The sequence below is a fragment of the Heteronotia binoei genome, chromosome 8 (genome assembly GCF_032191835.1).
Source record: "Heteronotia binoei isolate CCM8104 ecotype False Entrance Well chromosome 8, APGP_CSIRO_Hbin_v1, whole genome shotgun sequence".
Lineage (NCBI taxonomy): Eukaryota > Metazoa > Chordata > Lepidosauria > Squamata > Gekkonidae > Heteronotia > Heteronotia binoei.
In genome coordinates, this window is record NC_083230.1 from 90,439,044 (window position 1) to 90,465,601 (window position 26,558).

A 26,558-nucleotide genomic window follows, 5' to 3' on the forward strand; every position below is an offset into this window, starting at 1 on the left:
GCTCATCCTCATCAATGCAAATAAGGCGACTCCTTACAATCAAAGCCTTGGTGCCCGCCAGCCAGCAGGCTCACTGCACACAAGTTTTTTTTCCCGTTTTCCTCCTCTAAAAACTAGATGCACCTTATACTCAAGTGCGTCTTATGGAGCGAAAAATACGGTATTTATTTCCAACATATTATCCTGCAGTTTATTATTGTAGCAGTAGTCTCTGTGTGTCACATGGTCATAGTATTCTTAACAATTTGCACAAATTAAAACTGAACTGTGCAAACCAACAGTTATGCTTTATTTTAAGAACTGTCATGTCATGGCTCAAGTTTCTACATTTTTAGAGTCTAATGGACAGCAGCCTTACTTCAAATACTGGCACTATGCTTTCCTCCTTGAAATATATATTTGGTCCTTCCAGGCATTCCTTTCTTGGGTCAATTTCTGGCAATTATGCTACTTCACCCTTATACTTGCACTTAAAATGGTAATCAGTAATAAAATATTCATGGTCCATACAGCAAGCACTAGCAGGAAAATAATTATCACAAAATTACTGATATGGTAAGCACTCTAAAGGTTTTAAGTACTTTAAAGATTGGACGAGAATCCCTAGAAACCATGAATAAAACTGCATGTCCACATTCCTTATTGCTGATTCTGATAATGCCCCAAACTGACCAGATCCTACCAAGGAAGGTGTTTAAAGTGAATAAATGTTACTGCTAGAGTGGATTAAGACATTCCACTTTTTACATACAAGGCTGAATCCAAGTGACCCGCTTCTTCATAGAATGGGAGGGATATAAATCTAATGTAATAAATAAATAATAAATAATTCAGGTGTCACATCTAGAGGGTTAATAATGTGCCATGTCTTGGGCAGTCCTCTGCTAACCCCCTCCTCCATTTCTGGGTTGCTCTAACAATAGTTTTTGCCATGATATAAATTCAACAAATTATAGTTGGTACTAACCACCAAAACCATGAGCTGAAAAACAACTTTAACTCAAGGTTTGGGCCACTAATACCAACTGCAGCTTGTCCGATTTGGACACCACAAAAACTCTGGCTGTGTGTGTTAAGTTCCATCATGTTGCTTCTGATTTATGGTGACCCTATTACTTAATGTCTTCCAAAATGTCCTTTCACTAACAGCCCTGCTCAGATCTTGCAAACTGAGGGCCAAGGCATTCTTTATCGAGTTGGGTTTTCCTGCTGTCTTCCAACTTTTCCTAGCATTATTGTCCTTTCTAATGACTCTTGTCTTCTCATGATGTGACCAAAATGTGGTAGTCTCAGTTTATTTGGTAAATGAGGCTATTAATAAATAAGCTTTTATACAGTCTGATGTTTCTTTCATAGATTTTTTTTTAATCCTCCAGAAGTGGGGATACCCCTGCCATTTTTCCCCCATTTTCTTTCCAGGCTGTCACATGTCTACAGACAGCACACAACACTGCAATAACCCTAAAATACAAAGGAAAAAAATCACTGTGCAACTCTGGGTCTCTTTTTTATTCTCTCAAAATTAATATGCTTATAAAATGGCATACCAGATTACAATCTTTATTAGATTATTCCGTCTCAGGGAAGCCCTCCAAATGTGATCTACCTTGTAATACAGACAGCAACTGAACTATCTGAAAGACCAATTTTAATGTATTAGAACCAAACTTCCCACAAGCGCAGGGAACAGAAGAAGCTTAATTTTGCTAGGGAAAAATAAATCCCAGTGTCCATTTTCCATTTCTATTAGCTATTTATGAATTTGTTATCTAGACAGTTATTAATGCATTGGATAAATGAAACGTACTTTAAAACAGCATTTTCTGTCATTGGATTAAGAGAACATTGATATGGCAAACTATGTTCTAAACCCAAAAGTTTTACTGCTCTAGGAAACCACTGCAGCTGTATCGGACTCCAATAAAATTAATAGAAATGTAGTATATAGAAGAGACCCAAGAGAAAGGATGCCTGAAGATGAACAGTTTACTCGAAGCCCTTCAATGCCACATTTGTCACAGGGGAGAGGAAAACATTAAAAGGAAACCTTTGCTATCTCCATCCGTGCATAACTCTTACCCATTTCCTTATATGATTTCTAGAGGATTGTTTCAATATGAATCAACAGAAATAGTTTCTTAAATAGGTCGTTGCTCTAGCAACCGGCGGGCTGTTTGGACTACTCCCGTCACAATGACCTACTTTAAAGATCATGCTACAACATAGTTTCATAACTAGAATTTCAAGTTCATCGATGCAATGTTTCAAAGAGATCCTTGCTGCACTGCCAGCAACAAATATAGGTTTTCCTCATGGCAGAACAAAAAGGAACTGCTGAACTATTCTAAATCATTTGCAGCATAAAAGCATTTAACACATAAATCTCCCAGCTACGTGAAGCATGATTAAAAATTACAAACAGTACTACAGAAACATGTTTTGGAAGCCTCCCAAACTACCATTTTGTCTGTCTCTGAATTTAGGTGGCAAAATGTTCTTGCTGGCAAAATACTCTCTCTCTCTTTTAAAATCACCGTAAGTGCTTAAAATTTAGGAGCAAGCCAGTTCTGAAACTTTTCTTTAGCAGATGCAAAAGCCTTCTGAATATTACTAGCAAAATGCTCTTTACAAAAAGCTTAAAAATTAACCCAAGCTTTTTGTAGAGAGCATTTTGCCACCTAAATTCACAAAGCTTTTGCATCTTGTTAGGTTCAGGACTAGCTTGCTCCATAACTTAAGTCAGGGGTGGGGAACATCCATCCCAAGGGCCATTTACGGCCCTCAAGATCACTTGGTCTGGCCCTCGGGGATTGCTGAGCAGAACCAAGCCATTTGGGAGCCTCCCTGGGGCTCGGCCGCTGGTGAGGATCGTGCGGCCCAGCTGTGCTATGCAGCAGCCTCCTGAGGCCCCGACTGGTTGGCAGTGATCACTGCAGGGCCTGGAAAAGTCACTGTCACTGTTGAGGTAAGTTTCCCCCTCATTTCTTTAATTCCCTATTTCTTCCCTCCCATTTTTGTTTCCCTTAATTCCCCTTTCTTCCTCCTATTTATTTTCCTTTATTACCCCATTTCTTTATTTCCCTTTCTTTCCATTCCCCATATTTTTTATTTCCCTTTATTTCCCCATTTCTGTCTCTCTTTTTCTCTCTGGGAGCAGCTGCAGTTTCCACATGAAGGGAGGGGGAAGGAGGGATGGGGGGTGGGAGCCAGTTACCACCAATTCAATTTGCACGTGATTATCCCAGATGGTGTGGCCTAATATGCTAATATTAGGGAATGTGGTCTAATATGCTAATCTTCCTGCTAGGCTTTTTCTACAAAAAAAAGCGCCATGGATTCAGGCATTTGCCTAGGGTGGTGGGTTGGGGGGGCGGTGCATGCCAAATTAAGACTCTCCCCACATGACTTCAAATAGAAAAACAATTATTTACATTAATTTTGCTGGCCTAAATCATTCTCTTTCAGCAGGGCACTGTTTTTAAAGTTGACAACATTGTATGGCCCACGAATGTTGTTATAAATATCCAAATGGCCCTTGGCAGAAAAAAGGTTCCCAACCCCTGACTTAAGTGGTACTGACAGGATGCTAATTTTGAAGGAAATAAAGAGGTTGCAGAGAGCATTTGACCAGTCAAATCCAGAAGGCTTTTTCATCTGTTTAGAGAAGTTAAGGACTGGCTTGCTCCCAATACACACAGTGAAATATAACAAGAGGCTGATAACATTGAAGTATATAGGAATGCTCCTGAGAAAGACTTCGATGAAATGAGCTTATATCCGGGTGCTCACTGGATGGGCTTTTCTTTATAATATTGTAAAGTTGTATTTCTTTATAGTGTGATGAATTATCTGTAAGAGTCTTGATAAAAATGATAAATTACTAAATGTATTAGCCAGCATATCACAGGGTGGTTTGTAAGTAATTCACAGAATCAGCATTACTGTCAAATAGCCATCTAGTCTCTGTTTAAAAACCTCCGAAGGAGGAGAAGTCCACCACCTCCCAAGGAAGCCTGTTACACTGAGGAACTACTCTGTCAGGAAGTTCTTCCCAATGTTCAGCTGGAAAGTCTTTTGATTTAATTTCAACCCAATGTGCTTCTGGTCAAACTTTCTGGGGCAACAGAAAACAATTCCATACCATCCTCTATGACAGCCTGTCAAAGTACTTGAAGATTGTGACCATACAGTAATCTCCTCTCCAGACAAAGCATACCCAGCTCCTCCAACCTTTCTTCATAGGACTTGGTCTCCAGCACCCCCCCCCCCATCTTTGTTGCCCCTCTCTGGACATGGTCCAACTTGTCTATATCCTTCTTAAATTGTGGTGCTAAAAACTGATGACAATATTCTAGTACAGCAATAAACATCACACTCCTGACAAGTTCAGTGTATGATCCACCAAGATCCTTTTCACACGTACTACTGCCAAAACAAGTCTCCCCCATCCTATAATGATACATTGGACTTTTTCTACCTAAATGTAGAACTTACATTTATCCCTATTAAAATTCATTTTATTTGTTTTAGCCCAGTTTTCCAGCCTGTCAAGATCATTCTGTATCCTATCTTCTACTGCATTTGCAACCCCTCCCAATTTAGCATCATCTGCAAATTTAATAAGCATTCCCTCTATTCCTTCACTCAAATAATTTTTGAAGATGTTGAACAAAACAGGTCCCAGGACAGATCCTTGAGGCACTCCACTTGTCACTCCTCTCCAGGAGGACGAGGAACCATTCAAAGCACTCTTTGTGTGTGGTCTGTCAACCAGTTACGGATCCACCATACAGTGAGTAACAAGATCCAAATCAAATTTTACCAACTTGATCCAGTCTGCTTTTTTACTGCATCTCACCCACCCAATTCCCCCACAGTCTACAGCCCTGTTCCATATGCTACTGCTGCACATGCAGGTCCCATGATCCCTACCATCATTTTCCTTGGTGTTCAAATCTAACCTTTTTTCATCAGCAAAAGAACTGGTTGGATCGGACTCATGGAGTCTGCTTTTAGGTATTCAAAGCCAGTGTGGTATAGTGACACCAGGGGTGCCATATGACCGGACCATGGACCAGAACTGGCCCGCTAGGCTCTCTTCTCCCCCCACCCCCTGCTGTCCCTACCCTTTGAAGCTCCAAGGCTGTGGAAGTTCCCTGCTCTTTCTGTCTTGCCTGGCTGCAGCATGAAAAAAAGCTGCAAAGAAAATGCAGAGTGGATTTTCCATCAAGGTCTCTGTGCCCAGACAGATAGGGCCCAGAAACCACAATGGAAAATCCATTCCACATTTTCCTTGCAAGTTTATCTGGGCTGTTTCAGTGTTCCTATAGCCTGGTTGAAGTTCATGCTTCCTGGAGTTGTGCCCTTACAAATAAAGGGTTGATATCTTCAAGCCAGCTTGTCGCTCCTCAGTGGACTTGGGAACTGGTTCCTAGTAAGTACCCTAACACCCAAAGTGTGATGTTACAGAGGAGAGCCATTGCCAATCTGAGTACAGCTGGGGGATGGGGAGAAGCCTGCAATGCCATTTCATTGTTTTCCCAGGCTCAGAGCATTTTATATTTATAGTTTCTGCTGTGATTCTTGTGCTTTTTCTTGATGTTTCATTTTAAAAACTGCACTGCCAAATCCCACTGTTCCTCCACCTTTCCATTTTGAACAAAATACTGAAACAGTTTTAAGCATGTCTGTATTTTAAGTTAAAACGTAATGTCTTTAATTGTGTTTGTCTATGTCCTTTATAAAGTGTATATCTTTGCTACCTGGCATTACATTTTATGATACACATGCATGGTCTTGTCCCACAAAGCCCCATTTGTGTCAGATCTGGTTCTGCTTACAAATGAGTTTGAAACCCCTGGGTCAGACCTTGCTACAACACTGTAGCTTCCAAAACCAAGAAAGCAGACACCATGACCTGGATCAAACCTACTTTTCTAGGATTTGGGAAACCAAAGTACAAATCCCTAACTGCCCATGAAAGCTAACTGGGTGACTTCAGGCCAGTCATATACACTCAACTTTGCCTACCTCACAGGGTTGTTGTGAGGATAAAACAGAGAAGAGAATGATATCAACTGCTTTGCATCCACATTGTGGGGAAAGTAGATTACGCACGACTGCATGAATTATATTTGTCAACTAAATAAGTCTAAAAGGATTAGTTTTACTGCTTAGTAATTAAATCCTATCAAGAACACAATTTTCTACTCAAGAGGGAAAAGAGAAAAGCCTGCTGTTAGCAATTCCCCTTCTACTCAAACTGGTGGAAACTGTTCCCAAATTCATCTAAGCTGATTCAAACAATCGCACCCTTTGTTGGCTACCTTGTGCACTGATTGTATAACTTTAACCTGGTACCTTTACTGCAGGAATATTTTGTTTCCGAAGCCATTGATAGAAATGCTAGAAAATGTAGAAAAATGATAATCTATATAGTGGCATTGTAACTATAGCACAGAATACTACTGTACTGTTTATTTATTTATTTATTTATTTTATAACTTATACCCCGCCCTTCCCATAAAATGGCTCAGGGCGGCTCACAGCAAACGATAAAACAATAAAAAAATAACGAGTTAAATAAATAACGAGTGATAAGAAACACAGTTCTTCACGCTACCAAGTCAAGAGTGGTTTTTAAAATAATTAAATTGAACATAATTTTAAAAAATTATGAAGGACCCTCGCCATTCACAACTTGTGATTTCACTTATTCAGGATCTCTAGCTGACCATGTCATGCAATTAGCCTGAACAGCTGACTCCATTTCCCTCCATGCAATGGAGGAAGGGAAGGCAGGCAGGCAGGCACATGATTTCCCTTATTCAAACAATCACTGCTGGATGACTCAAGTTGCCCAATCCCACCACCAGCCTGGCCTGGACAACCTTATAGGGTTCCCCGGCATAAGCCACTCAGGTTGGACTCAGTGACTGACAACTCATGTAGCATATTCCTGTTGCCTGGTAGTTGTACAACCAACATAGGTGGCAACAGCAACCTGCTCAGCCAACCAGCAGCTGACCTGCCAATAGCCACAAAGAACTTGTTCTAGCTTGCATGCTGGAGGAGAGGCTTCTTCCAAGCCATACTGTTCTCCTACACACAACTGCCAGTATTTGCATATTTTGCAATGGCCCCAAGAACATATCCCCTCTGAATAACAAAGGTCTACTTACTGTCTTTAAGAGAGCATCTGAATGCAATGCAAACTTTACAGTGCACACTAATGACTCCTAAAACTACATTCATGACCTTCTGTTAAGCAAACTTGAGTTATAACTGTAACAAAGTCCAGTTTTATATATGAAACAATAGGTCATGTACTCTATTACCATACAAACTGAATATTTAAAACTGTACAGACTAATCAGCAAGCACATTTACTTTCCATGTTATGAAGAAACACTGTTCTCCAGTAACTGGATTCTGGAAGGTTTGACTGCTCATATCTTCAAGCAAGTGATTTTGCTTTACAAGAGACACAGGAAATAAGTTTTTTCATCTATACATACACGTATTTTTCGCTCCATAAGTCGCACCTGAGCATAAGACGCACCTAGTTTTTAGAGCCGTTTGTGTGAATTTAGAGGCATTTGTGTGAATTTTTTGCAGTATTCGCTCAAGACGCACACACTTTCCCCTCCACTTTTTTTTGGGGGGGGGGGGGAAGTGAGTCTTATGGTGCAAAAAATACTGTACTTTTCAGAGCAAGTTGCATGTGCACAATATAATTAAATGCTTTAAATTATACTCTAGGGCTGTATGAAATCTGCTTTGAAAACTGAAACTTAAATATAAAAATGTATTGGTTTCCTAATTTTCATTTATTTTATTAAGCTTATACTCCACCTTATCCCATGAACTGGCTCAGGGCAGCTCACAACATAAAAAAGGAAATAACATATAATCTTAAAATCAGAATTAAACAAAACCAAGACTGCTGCTAAAAAATGACCAAGAATTCCAAGGCAGTTCATCATGCCTCCTGCAGGATGTTAGTCAGATAACAGAATGCTGTGAGCAGGGGAGGTCGAGATGGTTAAACATCTGCTGCCTAAGCCAAAGGTCTGGCAGAACAGCTCCGCTATGCAGACCCTGTGGAATTGTAATAAGTCCTGTATATAAGCTTTGTTTATCTCATAACAGTTGGTTCTCATTGAACAAGAACTAGCTTCTCAGGTTCTTCTTCAACTTGGAATGTTAAGCAACATTCTGAACATACCAGTCAGCTGCTTTATGGCTGCATATGCAGAAGTTCTTCAGTGTTATCCATTTACTCAGGACACAATAAACTTTCTTCTTGTTAGCTTTCTGCATCATCCAGCTTCCATGTTACAATGAGCCTCATGGGATTAGATCATGACTTGGGTTCTAATTTTCTTTACAGACAGGTGGTAAGTAGTTACTTTGTTGCAGTCCAGATAAAATGTATGATACATGTCCTGTTTCTCAAATGTATGCACCTATGAAGATGACCAGATGTCCCAAGTATCATTCTTCATTCAGCAAATTTGTACAAACAGTAAATTTATAGCAATGCAGCATAAGTTCTGTCTACACAGTCATTAGAGTTGAGCCTTATAGTTTTGTCAAGTGAATCATTTAGCAACTAGAACTACTTATACTAATCATTTGGCTCAGGGATATCAAAAGAGCGGCCTGCAAACCTGATCTGACTTCCACCGGGCTTTTATCCATCCTATGAACAACTGCCTGTTGTTTGCTTCCTTCATAGCCATTTTTGTATTTCTCCCATGCAACTGAGGCAGTCAAGCAAAGCAACTTCTTGCTCTTGCCCTCTTCCCCCCACTGCTTCCCCAAGGGAGGAGGAAGAGCCTCAGCCAGTGAAAGAGCTTGGCTCTGTAGCTTTGCTGCGCAACTGAGAGAACCTGGTCCATCTCCTTAAGAAATTTCTGTTTTGCATTCAGTACTGCAGACCCCAAGTATATTCTTCTTTTTGCAAAACAGACATTTTGATCAAAGCTATTTGGCCCAACCACAGCAAATATAATCTAGAACAGAATTCATTTCTCTTGATACTTCAATCTAGTTTTGAGTGATTATGAGAATATACCCCCTTGATATCTTCCTGTATCCATATTCCATAAGCTTGGGAGTGCTCCTGGATCCCTCCTTAACAATGGAGGCCCAGGTAGCAGCCACTACCAAATCAGCCTTCTATCATCTTCGGCTGATAAAGCAGGCTTCCCTTTCTCGAACGCGACAACTTGGCAACAGTGATCCACACTATGGTCACCTCGAGGTTGGATTACTGTAATGCCCTCTACAAGGGGCTGCCCTTGTCCCAAATCCAGAGGCTTCAACTAGTGCAGAATGCTGCAGCCAGGTTGTTAGTGGGGCTTCCTTCACGGGAACACATTCAACCTGGTTGAACATTGAACTGGTTACCTATTGTTTACCGGATTCGCTTCAAGGTGCTGGTTATTACCTTTAAAGCCCTATATAGCCAGGGACCTGTATACCTTAGGGACCACCTTTCCCCGCATGTACCCCAGAGAGCAGGGTTGAGGTCGCAGAATCTGCTCTCAATGCCCAGCATCAAAGAAGCCAGGCTCAAGATAACCAGAGCCAGGGCCTTTTCTGTTGCGGCTCCTGCCTGGTAGAATGAGCTGCCAGAGGAGGTTAGGGCCCTATGAGAGCTTCCACAGTTCTACAGGGCCTGTAAAACGGTGTTCTTCCGCCAGGCATTCTTGAATTAAAATCGGTAACAGGAAAGCAGAAATTACTCCACTTGGCCCACCTCAAACATCATATTGTGACTGGGGATCTTTTTCTAATAGGACATCCAGCAGAAGTACTTGAATAATAAATGTTAACACCAATGGCGGATATTACCAACTACATCATCAATACATTAATATATTTTAATGCAAGATCAAATAGCATCTACCATTGTTTTATGTAACTGTTTTATATGTTTTTATTTTATGATGTACTTGTATTTATCTTTTGTCTATTAATATTGATGCTATGACCTCCTAATGTGAGCTGCCCTGAGCCTGCTTTGGCAGGGAAGGCGGGATACAAGTCAAATTAATAATAATAATCATAATTCCCACATATTTTACAGGCACAGTTTCACAGGATATCCCTAAGCTTAGATCAGAGATGTCAAACTTATTTGTTATGAGGCCCAGATTGACATAAAAGTTGCTTTGTCAGGCCGAGCCATGAATGCCATAAAATGTACTGCCAGGTACTAGGAACAGAAACTTTATAAATGATACAGGCAAACCCAAATGATGACATTTTTTACTCAAATTACAAAAAAGCAACTGATTTTTAGTAAAAGCAATTAGTTTACTGGGAAATCCATAAAAGCTCCAATAAATGTATTTAATTTTATACAAGACTATTTTTCCCCAAGGGATACCATACCTGTCCCTAGCCATTTCCTTTCATTTCTTGACAGCTTTGACCACATACACCTCACTGTGCACACCTGCTTGCCCCCCCCCCCCACCCTCAGCAGTCTCCTGCCTGCCCACTCTCACACCAGTTGCTTGTGGGCTGGATGAGCACCCTGGACAAGGCCAGTTCCATCTCCCAGACTGCATGTTTGATACCCCTGGCTTAGATAATTCAGTCCACAACAATTATTATGTATTAAGTATCGTTGACTTTATTATATCCAGCTATCAGGACAAATTTTTGCAAAATCTGAAGCAATTCTTTGCACGACTTAACTAGGTCAGAAATTATGACAATGTCATCTTGCTAGCTGGCACCTCTGACTAGTGCCCTCACTGATACTAAATTCAGTACAATTACAACTATTAATATATGAACTCACTTTCAAAGACTCATACTCGTTTTTATCTAGTTAATGCATTCTCCTCCAAAGCTTCCAAAGATACCCCCATTCTAAATCTACAAATATTAATGCATAAGAGATTTCTGATAGCTGAGCCTTCTGTATGAGACTAAGCAATCCATAATATCAGATGCAGTACTCCTTCCTGAGAGGAAACCTGCCTGATTCGCCAAGATTATCTTTTTTAAGAGTTTCCCCCAATCTGGATGTTAACTCAGATTAATTTTACACTGAGATAATAAGGTTGTAATTCATAAGGAATATCAATCATAATAGGTCTGCACAACTTGCAATCAACATGCCCATCAGCTATGTATTGTAACTTGCCTAAGTGCTGGAAACATCTGTATGCACCCTCATTCCAAAGAACACTTGTTGCACCATGAGAGGCCACCCTGTAGGACCAGTGGAACTGTTCAGTCATGCTGTATTTGACATGAGCCATGCTGTGCAGAGATCTGCTCTCAGCAACAAAGTTCCATTAAAGTCTAGACTAAAGAGCAAGTTATATGGTTAGTCACTTTTGCTATTCCTCCCAATCTCTTTTCTCAAAAGGGAATCTGTGTTGTTTGTTACTTCATTAACATTTACTGTTACCTAAACACTTTCAAAGTTCTTTAGGTTAACATTACCAGTACAATTTGCTTTTGAAAAGAAACAAGTGAAGGGGGGGTGCGTTTTCCAGTTGCCTAGATATCTTAAACTTTTACAAGCAGATATCAAGTTGCATTAAGACTGTAAAATAAGTATCAAATGTAGTGTTAAGAATTATAATGCATTAAATTGGCAATAACATTAATGCATGCATTTAATAACAAAGGAAACACTTCTATAGATTCAGTATGTACTAATAATAATGTATAATTGAACCAATTACACCATAGCCAGCAACTAGCATATAAAGGCATTGCCATATAGGGATTGCCCACAAAACAAAAATTATCAAACTTGCAAGATGCAGCCTTATTTCAAATGGTGAAAAGATGCAAAAAACAGTAAGGTCTAGCTTATTTCACATCATCCTATATCAGCAGTAAGGCAAATAACTGATATAGTGTCATAATACTCCAACAGGCATTAAATAATTGCTCTAAGAACCTCCAGACTATTGATTGAAGTACAGAACTGAAGGAAAGGTATTAAAACCTCCACTTGACCAACAGTTTGACAGGCTTCATCCAGTATATATTATGAGCCTTACAAGTATAGCCTGCAATTTCTAACCTATGTATAAGCACTTCTCAAGCTGCCAGTGCTTACCCGCACCCCCACCTGTAGCTCTGCTCCACAGAAGCTACTGGACATCGACAGCACAACTCTAGGAACGTTTGTTTGGAAACAAGTATCATATATAATAGCACTTCACACAGAACTACACAATTAATGAGAAAATCATGCTCAAATTACTTGAAAGACACTGTAATTAGAAAAGATTCTTAGCTGAATAATCTGTATATTTCACAGGTCTTGTGTGATTTCCTTCAATTATTGTCCTACAAGGAATATAGGATGTTCATAAGTAGTGTCTGCTGTACATTAGAACACTAAAGAACTCTGAACATCTGAAAAAGTGAGCAGTGACTCATGAAAGCTCATACCCTGCCACAAATTTTGTTAGCTTTTAAAGTGTTATTGGAGTCTTGCTCTTTTCTACTGCTACAGACAAACAGTACCCATCTTGAACAGAACACTAAATATGCATTATATATTCCTTTGTAGCTCATGATCAAGGGGTCAGCTTTCTCCAAAGTAACCTGCTCTTTATGTAGCATTTCACTTTTTTAACTCATCAAAACATGTTCCGTTAGCATACAAGTAATTCATTTACATAACTTAACTGCTCAGCCATACAGCCAAGTAGGCTCAAAGCATATAGTCATAATGAAGTAAGGCAACTCATGAGATAATCTATTTCAGAATTTCTTTGAAAACTGCTCAATTACTCATTTAGCAGACCTTATTTTTGTAAGGTGATATCTTAGCAACAGAGTGGCGCTGTGTTAGCTTCTACAGGAAGTTATAACCTTACAAATTCATTAAAGAAAAAAGAGAAGTCATATATCTCATTAGCACTCATTGTGGCAAGAACAGTAATGCAGCAGAACAAAGTTTGAGTCCAGAGTGGAACCTATAAGATCAACAAAGTTTTATTCAAGAAGAATATATGCACATGAAAACTTATCTCAAATAAAGGTTTGTTGATCTTAAAGGTGCCACTTTGTTCTGCTGTTTGAGACCAACACTGGTTACCCACCTGAATAGTAATGCAGGTAAGAGGTCCCAAAGATATCCTAAAACTTTCATTCTGCTCTCTCCCTCCAAAGAAACCAAAAATTTGGGGAGTGGGGTTTAAATATATGCAATATTTTCTTATAAATAAATGCTACATCTTTTCTCCACTTCAGCAAAACAAAAATGCATTGTTTATAACTTAGCATACACAATTAAACTATGTTAGATGCAGCAGCACATGATTAAAAAGGAATAATTACTTAAGGCAGCTTGATTTTGTGCAAGCAACTGCTACAACAAACACAGAATTTCAACAGAATTGAAAAACTAACAATGTCAGTGTAGTGCTATGAAAAAACTAACAATGTCGGTGTAGAGCTATGGAATTTACAGGAGACAGTTTGCATGATTGTATTTCATTTCCTTCAAAACCGTATTAGAAGAAATACCCGTGCTGTTTCTTATGCTCACAGAACAGATAGTGGGGATACAACCACATTCACTGTTTAGTTTCAGTCCTTTTGCAAGGACTGCTGCTCATGAGGAATTCTTCCATGGGATTCAATGCAGTGTTTTGTGCATTTAAAGTGTTAAAAATATAAATGCCATGATTTTCTACAAGTAAAATTTCAAATTACATCCGTAACAAAGAACAAGCTGTAAACTAGTACATCCTAGGCTAACTTATCACATGTATCTTAATTTTTGCCATCTGAGATATGGGGAAAATGCCCATTGGTACTTACCATGAGGGGTCATTCTCCTCTGAGTACAGGAGGACATCTTGGGTGCTTTCCACCATCTTGTCAGGGAGGCAGGAAATAGAATTCTTCTTCCTCTTCCTTGACCCTGGAGCACCCAGATCTCCTCAATTGGGATACTCCGATAAGCAGTCTCTAAACTATCAACCTTACTCACAATAAGGAAACAATAATAACAGTCAGTTAATATGCAAAAAGCATAACATAAGGAACTGTAAAGAACTGTAGAGCAGCAGAAGAAAATGGAATAGATATAGCAGAATAGACCCTAGTATGAGCGATGCAACGTGGTGGGCAAGATGTCCTCCTGTACTCAGAGCAGAATGACCCCTCACGGTAAGTACCAATGGTCGTTCTCCCTCTGAGTCGGAGGCCATCTTGGGATCTCCTATAGCAGTAAATTAATGACTGGGTGGGGCATCACTCTCTTCTAGGACCACATGTTGTAAAACCTTCCTGCCAAATGCTGCTTCTGCTGAACTGTAGTAGTTTAATTTGTAGTGTCGGACAAATGTTGAGATAGAGGACCATGTTGAGGCCCTGCACACCTCGTCTACCGAGGCATAATGGTTAAAGGCTGCGTTAGTTGCAGCACTTCTAGCTGAATGTGCTGTAATACCTCTGGGTACTTCTAATTTCATTGCTCTATAGGATTCCATAATACATTGTTTAATAGCATAGCTGATGGCTGAAGTTGACATCTTTTGGCCCAATCTTGGTTGTGCAATGTTAATGAACATGGCATCCATTTTCCGGATTGGTTCAGTCCTGATTAAATATGCTTTTAGACAGCATCTGACATCTAAGTTATGCCACATTCGCTCCCTAGGATGTTTAGAGTCTGGACAAAATGATGGCAAGTGAAGTTCTTGAGACTTGTGAAATTTTGACGCAATCTTGGGTTGAAAAGTAGGATCTGTACGAAGAGCTACTTTGTCTTTGTGAAAAATACAAAGTTCTTTCTTTACAGACAGTGCATTGATCTCCGACACCCTTCTTGCTGAAGTGATCGCTATTAAGAAGATTGTCTTCAAGCGTAACCATCTTAGAGAAATGCCTTGAATAGGCTCAAAAGGTGTTTTAGTGAGTGCGGACAAGACAGTGTGTAGACACCACGTTGGAAACCTATGAGTCTGTGGAGGGCACTTGAGGGTGGCTCCCCTTAAGAACCTCTGTACATGTGCGTGCTTGGAGGCATCTTTACCTTGTATCAGTCCCAATACAGAAGATAGTGCTGCTACCTGTCTCCGTAAGGCGGCTGGTTTCAGTCCAGATTGTAATCCATCTTGTAGGAATTCCAATATAACTTGAATTGATGGATTTAGTGGATCTTTTACTTTTCTGCGACACCACCTATGAAAAGCTTTTCAAGTGGTATTGTAAATTCTAATGGTGGACTTCTTTCTGGAGGCCAATGTGTCAGTGATCTCTGAAGAATAACCTAACTTCAGGAATGTAGACCGTTCAATTTCCACATGGTCAATTGCAGCCAATCTGGATGTGGATGCCAAATTGGACCCTGCGTCAACATGTCTGGAGCAATTTCTAGCCGGAGAGGTTGAGTGGTTGATAGCCTTTGGATAGATGAGAACCATGGGCGTCGTGGCCACCACGGGGCTACTAATATGACCCTTGCTTTCTGATGTTGTACCTGTCGAAGAAACCTTGATAACATCGGAATCGGGGGGGAAGGCATACAGTAGGCCCTGAGGCAAACTCACTGTCAGTGCGTCCACCACTGCCGCAGCCGGGTGAAAAAATCTGGTGCAAGAGGTTGTTACCTGGTAGTTGTTGTGAGAAGCAAACAGGTCCATTATAGGTTGACCAAACTGTTCGACTATCTGCTGGAATACTGACGTCTTTAATCTCCATTCCCCTGGTTGTATGGTCGTTCGGCTGAGCCAATCTGCTTGAATATTGGCAATGCCCTTGATGTGTTCTGCCCTGATGGAAAGAAGGTGGTGTTCTGCCCAGTTGAATAATGTCTTTGCTTCCCTGGACAGAGCTGACGACCTCGAGCCCCCCTGATGGTTCAGGTAGGACTTTGCAGCCACATTGTCTGTTCTTACTAGTACTTGCTGTTTCTATACCTGATCGGTGAAGAATAATAGGGCTAGGCGTCTTGCTCGTAGTTCCAATACATTGATTGGTAGTTGGGTTTCTGACGGTAACCATCGACCCTGGGTTGGTATGTTGTCGAGCGTTGCTCCCCAACCTGACAGACTGGCATCTGTGAACAGCTGCATCTCTCTAGGAAGATAGTAAACTCTCCCTTGTCGCAGATTGGAATCCCTAGACCACCACATCAGAGATTTCTTGACCTCTAATGTGACCTTGATCTGTGGATTCTGTTTTGTCATGATCTGGTACTGGTGAGGGCGGATTAACCTTTGTAGCAGTCTCGTATGTAATCTGCCCCACTGAACTGCATCTGTGTTTGTGATGAGCAAACCCATCAATTTGGCTAAAGTCAATAATGGAGTGTGAGTGTTCCAAATGACTAAATTCACAAGTTGCTTAGTTTTCTGTATCTTGTCATTCGGAAGAAAGAAAGAGTTCTTTCGTGTATCTATAATCATCCCCAAGTGTTCCAACCTTTGTGTTGGTTCTAGAGAGCTCTTGGCTATATTTATAAGAAAGCCGTGTTCCTGTAGACACTGCATAGTTGCTTGGACATCCAAAAGAGCTTTCCGGTTGAACGCTGATCTGATCAGAAGGTCGTCTAGGTATGGATGAACGTGTATCCCCTGATGTCTGAAATGTGCCACATTTACCATCACCTTTGTGAATACCCTGTGGGCCGTGGCTAGACCGAAGGGAAGCGCTCTGAATTGAAAGTGTCTGTTCCCCAACTCTCCTGGTTGTAAGAGCTCTGTGATTGACGTCAGGGTCTCCATACGAAAGTGTCATAGATGAATGAATCTGTTGAGGAACTTTAGATCGAGTATTGCTCTCCAGTCCCCGTTTTTCCTGGGAACCATGAAGAATACTGAATAAACACCTCGACCCCTCTGATCTGTTGGAACGTGTTCTATGGCATTGATCTCTAAGAGATGTGTGATGGGCTTGTTCATTATAGATCTTTTTGTAGAGTTCTTCCGGATCGGGGACACCAGAAAACGTTCCAGTGGAATGCTTTTGAATTCTATTGCATACCCGCATGATACCCAGCAATCTGTTTGGGAAGCCTCCCAAGCGTCTTGAAAATATTGAAGTCTTCCCCCTACCAGAGTCGAAGTCCAGTCACGCCTTGTTGAATTTTGGCTCCCGGTCCTGCTTGTCTCTATGCTCTAAATTCTGCATGTTGAATCTAGGATTATTGAACCCTTTTCTGAAGGGTTGTCTTGGTTGGTTCCAGGATGATCTCTTGTTATCTGCATCGAATCTTGATCTGGCCAATGTGTGTGAGGAACGAAAGGACTGAGAATAGAAGCTTCTTCTGTCAGTTCTGTAAATGTTCCTTGGCATGGCTTTCTTTTTGTCTTTGGTTTCCACTAAGATCTTAGCTAAGGCACTATCAAAGAGCTTTTCTCCTTGAAATGGATACGATATCACGATTTGTTTGGAATGGTTGTCTGCAGGCCATGCTCTAAGCCAGATGCCTCTTCTGGCTACTGCCCCTGACGCCAAACCTCTGGAACAGAAGGTAAGGGAATCTAGAGACGCGTCGGCCGTGAACTCTGCTGCTTTAAGTAGTCTGGTGGTTCCCTCCATCAATTTCTTATCATTTTCTGGTAGCAATTGAAAGAGTCTCCTAGCCCAGACTACAGCTGCTCTAGATACAATAGACGATGCAGTACATGCCTTAATTGCTATAGTTACCGCCTCATGTGATCTTTTTAGGGCTAGGCCAATTTTCTTGTCCCAATTGTCTCTAATGGAACAGTGCCCGTCTTCTGACACCAAACCCGGATTTTGAAGAGCCATCACTGGTGCGTCCACTACTAGAACCTGCAACATTTCGTTTGCAAAAACAGGCAAATCATATAACTTTTTTACAAAGGCAGGAAACTGCCAATTAGGTTTTCCCCATTCAGCTTTTAATTGTCTCTCAAAGAATTGTGGAAAAGGGAAAACCTTGGTAGCAGTGTGTGAGCCTGGGAAAAACTCCCTATCCCCAGTAGTTTTATTCCTGGGATTGGTATCGGTACTGGGATTCTCCTCCCCAAAGGCAGAATCTTGGAGTGCCAGTGCTGCCATGACCCTGGTTAACAAATAATGATAGTCATCAGCTTTAAAGCAGCGAACTGACTGCTCTGGGACACAGACATCCTCCACCTCCTCATCTGAAATAAAACTCTCTTGATCTTTGGATTGTGACTCCACATCCAACTGATTCTCCTCTGAATCTTCCTCTAACAATCTAGAGTTAGAGATCTCTTTTCTGGCTGCCTTAGTTGGCCAGTTGCGCTCTCTGGAAAGATTTTTCTCTGGGCGCCTTGAGGAAGAAGGAGGGGAAGGAGATCTGGATCCCACTGACCCCATGCCCATAGCCCCTGATTGACAGGCTTAAACATTTCTGCTCTAATTGTTTCCTTCAAAATGGCTGCCTTCAGATGCGAGCCTCTGGCGGGGAGGAACTTCAAGCCCTTCTGTTGAAGCCCCTGGACGTTTCAGCCCACGGTGACTAAAGTCACTAAAACGGGCAACGTTCCCGGGAACCGCAGCAAGCTGGGAAGACATGCCAGCCCTGTGGTCCACTCCCACAGCCTCAGTGCGAGGACTTACGGAGGACACGTCTTCTAGGAACTTGTCCCTGAAATTTTCCATCCGCTGCTCTTTGCTGCGCTCCGCAAGTGAAGGCAAGGGGGGGAAAAAAGTCAGCCACTTTAAAAGCAGCCATGGCTGCGCTGCTCTCACAACTACTGTGAAGGCAGATGGAAAGTGGAAGTGGCTCAGTATAACAGACTGGAACTTAATAAGATTGTTAGACAGAGGAGTAAAGTTGGGAAAAAAGGAAGAATTAGATTAGGAATAAAGAATAGGATTAAAATTGCTTCCTATCTTCTAGGAGCGAAACTAGCTAGTTGCTCTCCCTCTAGAGGAAGGAAAGAAACTGAAGAGATCTGGGTGCGCCAGGGTCAAGGAAGAGGAAGAAGAATTATTCTATTTCCTGCCTCCCTGACAAGATGGTGGAAAGCACCCAAAATGGCCTCTGACTCAGAGGGAGAACTGAACACACAAATCTGGTATTGAACAAAAGGAAGAGTATTATGTCAACAGACAGTTCCATACAGTCTCAGCAAGAGTAGAAGTTTATATGGATATCAAGTTAAACTTTAATATTGTCTATATTTAATATATAATAAAACATTATTTAAGCGTTCAGCATTTTAGTCACAATTAAATATATCCTTGAAAACACCAACATCATCACTGGCAGCCAGTTGATGGAGAGTAGGGTACAAGTCAAGAGGACAGCAGATTTAGGGTACTGCCTTCTACTATGTTTACTACACTTCATCAGTCACAGAAAGCAATCCACAAATAAGGCCTCTCATGAAGATGGCAACACTTCCTTGGTGCAAAAATACATCTAGGATTTCAATTTTGTGTATGTCTACAGCATACAAAGAACTTATTCTCTAACAGTGTACAATAGCTAACATAATCTTCATACTGGTTCTAATTATGTATTGCTGAATTTTAATTTAAAAATCCAAAATATTTTATATTGTACACTGGATGTATATAACTCTTTAAAAGGCATTTCTCATATGAATATTTCATTGCTATTTTTATCAGTGCTACACAAAATCCCCATCCCTCCCTGCTTTCAACAAGGCAGAATGTAAAAACTTCCCTTTTAAGGAAGAAAAACGTCATGTATTTAGTTAAAAGGAGTTGTTAGGCTAAAACAGGTTTTCTCAATACCCTGGAGAGCTGCTGACAATCAGACTCAACAATACAGGGCTAGATGGAATTTGGTATAAAGCAAAACCATCATATAGAAGAAACAAAAAAGCACAAAAAGCAACAAGAACCTAAACGACATACACAGCTTAGCCGGCAATGACTCCCAAAATTTATGTAGTATCATCTTGTGAAAGTGTAAACACTGACAAGTTAAAACAGTAAAACTCGGTTCAACTGTGTTCATTTTGCAGAACTTAGAGAAATTTTAATATACTGTTTACCCACAGAAATTTTAGAACAAGCATGCCATAATTGTACAAGTCTGTTCTTAAGCACTGGTGACAACTAGAAAGTAAGATTCACAAACTCCTTAATACATTGCATACTAAAAACTTAAATCAGGCTAGATATACCACTAATATTTTCAGCCAAGTTCTTGATAGTTCCAATTAGTTAAGAAATATGCTGTATTCCAAAAAACTTACACAATGATAATCCCAAAAAGACCCAAATTTAGGCCTTTGCACGATTAATACTATTTAACAAACACACTGGAGATGGGGCAAAAGGCCAAGAGAAAGGAGGTCAGTGATCCCATGTGACAAGACTGGCTGACAATTATGTGAGGCATGTCAGTAGGACAGCTGCAGATAAATTCATTCACAAGAGCAACAAGACTTTCCCTTACACCTCATCACACAATATTCAGTTTGCTATGCTAAAAGAACAATGATTTGCATCTGAATGCAAAAGAAATCAAAGTCACAAGAAAGTCATTACTTAAGCAGACACAGAATGATGTAACTCAGTTTAGGATTCCACAGTAAGTAACCAAGTGAGTTTCAAGTACAGATGCAGGACTAAACCTCCTCACATGGATTACAATTTCCCACTTTATCTAGTGTTCTTCAGTTTTCTCCATGATTACCTCAAAACTCTTCCAACACGATGGTTTTCTAACTTTGTACAAATTAAATCTGCTTAATGATATATTTTTTTTTAAATGACAATATATCTTTAAGAATTCAATATACCAAACCCTAAAAACAGAAAGATTTCCTTGCATAATATATCTGTTTAAAATCCTTCCTGCAAAGAGCAGCAGTATACTTTATTGGGAAGTAAGAAATGGAAAAGTAATCTGCAAAATAAGTATAATTTATTATTTTCAGTGTTGAGCATATTTCTGCTCCTTACAGCACTTGATTCATACATTTTTACTGAAGAAAAACTGGGCTAACAACTTGAATTTCTTAACTCTCCTGAATATCTACAAGATTTCAATTTTGCATGCAGACCACCCAAGAAGTTATTTTACATCACACAAACAGGATCAGATTTTGAAGTATGAAAACAAGCCACAAATCTAGTTCTGATCATTTTGCTCTAACATATCTACCTTCAAAAGACATAACATTGTTGTGCTTGCTTTATGTAAAGCCTGCCTCCATTTCAACCTACCTGAAGGCTAGTAAGAGTATGAGATGAAAGAAATACTCAAAAATGTGTAATGGTGAAAGGAAGGGAATCCCTTTTATTCTAATGGGAAATCCATTTATCCATCTTCAGTTGGCCCCTAAGAACATACACTTAAGACTATCTGGTAATGTGACAATTCAAACAATTGTATGCATTCGTGTGAACAATCATGATACGAACCAATAAGCAAAGATATAGTAGCAATCTTCACTTATAACCATGGAAATTGCTACTGGCTATATGTGTGACTGCTAGCTTTACAAATTATGCAAATCCAAACCCAAAAACCTATTTCTCTCTTTTTTTTTGGCTCTCCCTTACCAGCTGTAGAAGAACTGTTCTGGTAGTGGCAGGTAAGGGGAAAAGAACAAGGGCGATGTAGTGGTTAGAGTGATGGTCTAGGATTTAGGAGAACCAGGTTCTTGCAGCTGCACATTGTCAACCTAACCTATCTTACAGGGTTATCATGAGGATAAAATGGAGCAGTGAGGAACATATGGCACTTTGGGACTCCTGGAGAGAAAGACAAAGCAATTTTTTAAAAAAAGTTATTGGAGTGTCACCGTTAGGACCAGAAAGAACTGGGTGTAAATTATGATATCACTATGAAGCTGAGTTACCTGGATCAGTTTCACACTCTCATATTAAACCTGTGAGGGGATAAAACAAGGAACAGGGGGGTAGGATGAACCATGTGCACCAACCTAAGTTCCATGAAGGAAAGGGGGGGGGGGAGAAATCATCATAATGTTATGTCTCTATTAAACCATGACCAGACCACATAAACAAGATTTCCAGCAGTTCTTGGATGGCAACAAACGGGTTAAATGCAGTAACTTCTACTACTGCAACAGGCTGGCAGATATGAGTTGAAATACACCCACACCCTTTTTCATTGTAAAGACTGACCATTCCTTTCTTATTTGTAAAGTGCAATGTGAGAAATGATATATTTAATTGATGCAGCTTTTGTTACTGACTGCAGGTTGGCTTTCAAAACATTCAGGTGACAAAAGCAATCCTCTTTCATATACTAAAGTAAACCAAGCCACCAATAAATCAGGAAAGGTAACCCACATTATTTTGAAAAAGACAACTACCTACACACACCTGTAATGCTTTATTCAGAGCAATTTTGGCACTCGGGAATTCTCTCCCTCTCACAAATTCTATTGCTGGAAAAGTGAGGTCAATACTGGTACCAAATCACAGGATGTCTTTGTTTTACACAACATCAATAAGAACTGCATACGTAACAGTCTCCGTACTGCCAACGTCAGGAAAAAGCTGGAAAAGGCCCAATTAACAACAGGTCATAGCAAGCCAAGAGCAGATGAGTCAGCTGCATGACCATATATCTAACATGGTCATGACTAAGTGCCTGTTATCCAGCAAGAGCAATAACATGTAAGTTATAAGCACCAAGATCACATTCTGGGATTCTACTCTTAAATAAACAGAACCTATCACCACAGTGATCTTCAGAAGATGATGCATACCACACTTTTCTCAACAGACATGATGGACACAATGGTTAAACAGATAATCTTACATTAAGCGCAGGAGCATGCAGTGTTTTGAGTTATAAAAGACCCTGCATAAGCATCAATATGAACTAGCACCCTTAATACAATGCTTTCAAACTTTCAGTCTCTCCCCTTGAGCCCAGCGGTACATTAATGCCCAACTAAGTTTAATTCTGAATATAAACTTTCATGTGCATGCACACTTCTTCAGAAGATTTATAAAGAAGGTAAAGGTGCAAGCACCAGTCATTTTCGACTCTGGGCTGACGTTGCTTTCACGTTTTCATGGCAGACTTTTTACAGGGTGGTTTGCCATTGCCTTCCCCAGTCATCTACACTCCCCCCCGCCCCCGCAGCAAGCTGGGTATTCATTTTACCAACCTCGGAAGGATGGAAGGCTGAGTCAACCTGGAGCCGGCTACCTGAACCAGCTTCCACTGGGATCGAACTCAAGTCATGAGCAGAGGGCTCTGACTGCAGTAATGCACCTTTATCACTCTGCGCCACGGGGCTCTTTTTTAGAAGGTTTATACCCAAAATTAAATTGTGTTGGTCTTGAGCGTGCCACTGGACTCAAACTCTGTTCTGTCGCTTTCAGACCCTCACGGATATCCACTTGATTATCTCCCTTTGCAAGCAATACAGGAGGCAAACACGTCTCTATACAACCCCTTACAAACACAGCCATATACATTCTTAGTTAAGAGGCTGCTCTGCAGCCGACAAGGTTAATTCCATATAAAATTTACACCGAACTACAGAACTGAGAATCCTAAGAGAGAGAAAGGAGTCGTCACTCCCTCCCCACAAAGCAGTATGGGAAGATGACCTAGCTGTACCTTTCTATCACCCTGACGGAGCGGAGTATATCAGGCCTTTCTCTCCACCCCCGCCCCAGTGCCGCCAGAACCGGCATTGTATAATCACAAGTAACGACGCATGCGCGCACCCCTTTAAGGAACTGTTTGCATAAGATGGGGTTCTACAGAACTGGAAACAAGTCCCCCTCGTCCCCAGTCATAATCACCTCCACCGGTTGATTCCCACGTTGGAAGATCCCGCGAACCAGGGGTCCAGGATATACACGCAGCGGACGGTGTCGGCTCCCTGGATGCACTCCCTCAGAGCCGGGTTGTCGTGGAGCCGCAGCCCCTTGCGGAACCAGTGCACGGCGTTCACCCCCATCTTGCCCAACGGTTCTGCAGGCAGCCGGTCACGTCGCCCCCCTTAAACTCTGTCACTAGGTGGGAAGAAGCCGGATGGGCGGAGGAAGGAGCGGGCGAGGAGGAAATGGGCTCTCGGCGAGGATGTCTCGACGGTTGAAGGCTAAACGAAGGTGGATTCGCGGCTCATGCGGAGCCGGGGCTGGCTACGAAAGAGGGAAGAGAGGGGCGGGGGTCGCGCTCAGAGGCGAAGGGGGCAAAAAGGGGAAAGTCGTCGCCTCTGAGAGGAACGGAGGCGGCTCTAAGAGCCGACGGAGGCGGCGGCCGCGCCGGTGGAGGCAGCCGCGGAGGTGGTGGGGTTGGCCGTCAGCGGGTTACGCATCACCTCTTCTTTCGCCTCGTCCCTCTCTTTAATCTCCTCAGCCGCGCGAGCGCCCACTCGCCGTCGAGGGAGGCAGAGAGAGGACTAAAGAGAAGAAAAACCTCACGGAAAGCCTGAGGTACGAAAATGAGAAACGCGGTGGGGGACAGCAAACGGGATGGCTGGCGCGCCTGGCTCACTTCTCTCCCTCAGCTCCCAGCCGCCTCGCTCCTCGCCGTCCGCCTTGTGACTCGACGCCGCGCTCTGGGGCTTCGGGAGGCGCCAAGTCCCGCCCTTCCCTCCCCATTGGTCGCCCGGACCCCACGTGATAGCCGGCTCCTCACGTTTCTGAAATGTGTTTACTACCCGGCGGGGGAGCGCGCTCGCATCTCTGGCGAAGCGCTTGCCAATAGGGAAAAGCCCACGCCGCGTCTTGGTGACGGAGATGGAATACGAGCCCCCTTCGACGGAAAGCTCGTCTTCCGCGGCTTTTGCGTTACCTAACCGAACGAGGCCAACGGGCGGGGCCTGGCTGCGTTGTTAGCCACGCCCTACCCAGACAAGCGCGAAAGACCCGGATGAGCACGGGGCTTTGTGGCGGTTTCTCTCTCCCCCCCCCCCCGCCGCCGCTCCTTTTGGCCCGAAGGGGAAGGCGAGGAAAGGAGGTGGCACGCGCCTCAGAAAACGCCCCAGCCTGTTTGAAAGGGGGAGAGCAGTGCGCATCTCGGTTGCCTCTCCTTGCGCGAGCTTCTTTCTCTCTCTCTCTCTCTCTCTTTCCTCCCCGCCCCCCTGCTTGCCGTGGCTCGTGTTCGCGCACCTGGCTAAGGCGTGGTGGATGCGCTGTTCTGTTCCCGCCGTTAGGCGACGGCTCACTTGAGCAATCAGAGGCAGCCTCTGCTGCCCTTCGAGGCCGGCCTTTTGATGTCTAGACTTGGTGGTTATATAATCGGACCACGTGAACCTGTGAGGGAGAGCGAGCAGTCCTCTCCTCCGCCCCACCCTTCGCATCGGACTCCCTTTGCATCTGTTGGCATCATCGTCAGGGAACGTGGCCTGGGGTACGTGATAGGCTGTTCAGACAAAGCAAGCCTCATCCTCGAGAGCAGGCAGCCGTCGTGCAGTGTATTCCATCTTAGACACTCTCACCTGAGAGAGAGTAAGGGCCATTAATCTCAGTGGGACTTCCCCGTGCACGTGTCTGTGTGTGCACATTCTGTACTAAGCTCTGAGAGTTGCCGGAGGAAAGGTGTGGGATAGAGGTGAAATTCGTAACCAGTGGCTGTCAGTTGTTGCTTTGAGAATATCTGGGGTAAGAGTTGGAACCACCAGAACCTATACTTACAGTTCTGCCTTTAGACAATTTTTACAGGTGAGCAACAAAACACACAGTGATGGCTGACATCTGTGGATAAAGTTTTAACAGGTCTGTTGTAGAACAGTTAGATTAGATTCTGTCTACTCTTTTCTTTTAAAGCCTTGAAGAAAGATGATAATGGCTTCGATGAGGGAACTGGGCAAAGGAAGCCCTGGCTCTTTCCTTCCTTCCCCTGGAAATGGGGGGGGGAGCCTCAGCCAATAGGAGGAAGAAAGGCTTGGCTCAGTAGCTCTGCTGTGCAACTGAGCAAGCCTTGCAAAGTAAGCTGTTATGCAGAAGGAAGCAAGATATAGAGAGAAGAAAGCAGAGGACGGCCAGTTGTTCCGGGGGCCTGATAGGAGCCTTCCAAGAGCCTGATTCGGCCCCCAAAATGCATGTTCGACACCCCTGTCCTAATTTCTATTTAAAGAAAGCTACAAACCGCAAACTTTTGAGCTCTCTCAACCTTCCATCCCCCCTTCCTACTTAACAGCCAGCCAGGCAAAGAATTCTGGGGAAATTGCACTCAGGATTTTGTGATATTTTTATGTTAGTTTTACATATGTTGTAAGCCGCCCTGAGCCACTCGGTGGGAAGGGCGGGATATAAATCCCAGACAGATAAATAAATAAATAAATAAATAAATAAATAAATATGTTAGTCTTGTAGAACAGTTAGATTCCAGCCCACTAGATTCAAATCTCTCTGTTAATACAGTAAACCTCACACCACAAAACAAATACAGGGAGGATCCTTGTGATTTTCACACACCGACAACAGAAATCTACAATCACAGCTGTTAATGTGCCAGTCAATAATCTAATACCTTTGGCCCGGTTATTCTTTGATGTACAGGCTATAGAAATCCACCACCTAATCACTGCTGTGCACAGAAGTGTACATTAAATTAATGACCCTTTTTTGTGGTGCTAATGCATCATAAATTCAGAACCTATTAATGGATCCTTACAAAACCTACAAGCAGG

The 26,558-nt window shown here is 42.1% G+C and overlaps 1 protein-coding gene across 1 annotated transcript in view; it reads right to left on the reverse strand.

The window, feature by feature from the left end:
• The window catches only part of CRY1 (cryptochrome circadian regulator 1), a 54,109-nt gene extending 29,645 nt beyond the window's left edge, over positions 1–24,464 (reverse strand). The window contains exon 1 of the mRNA XM_060245560.1: positions 23,722–24,464. Within this exon, the coding sequence (XP_060101543.1) occupies positions 23,722–23,879 (158 nt within the window). The 5' untranslated portion in view covers positions 23,880–24,464. The remainder of the gene's footprint in view (positions 1–23,721) is intronic.
• Positions 24,465–26,558: the final 2,094 nt, after the last annotated feature.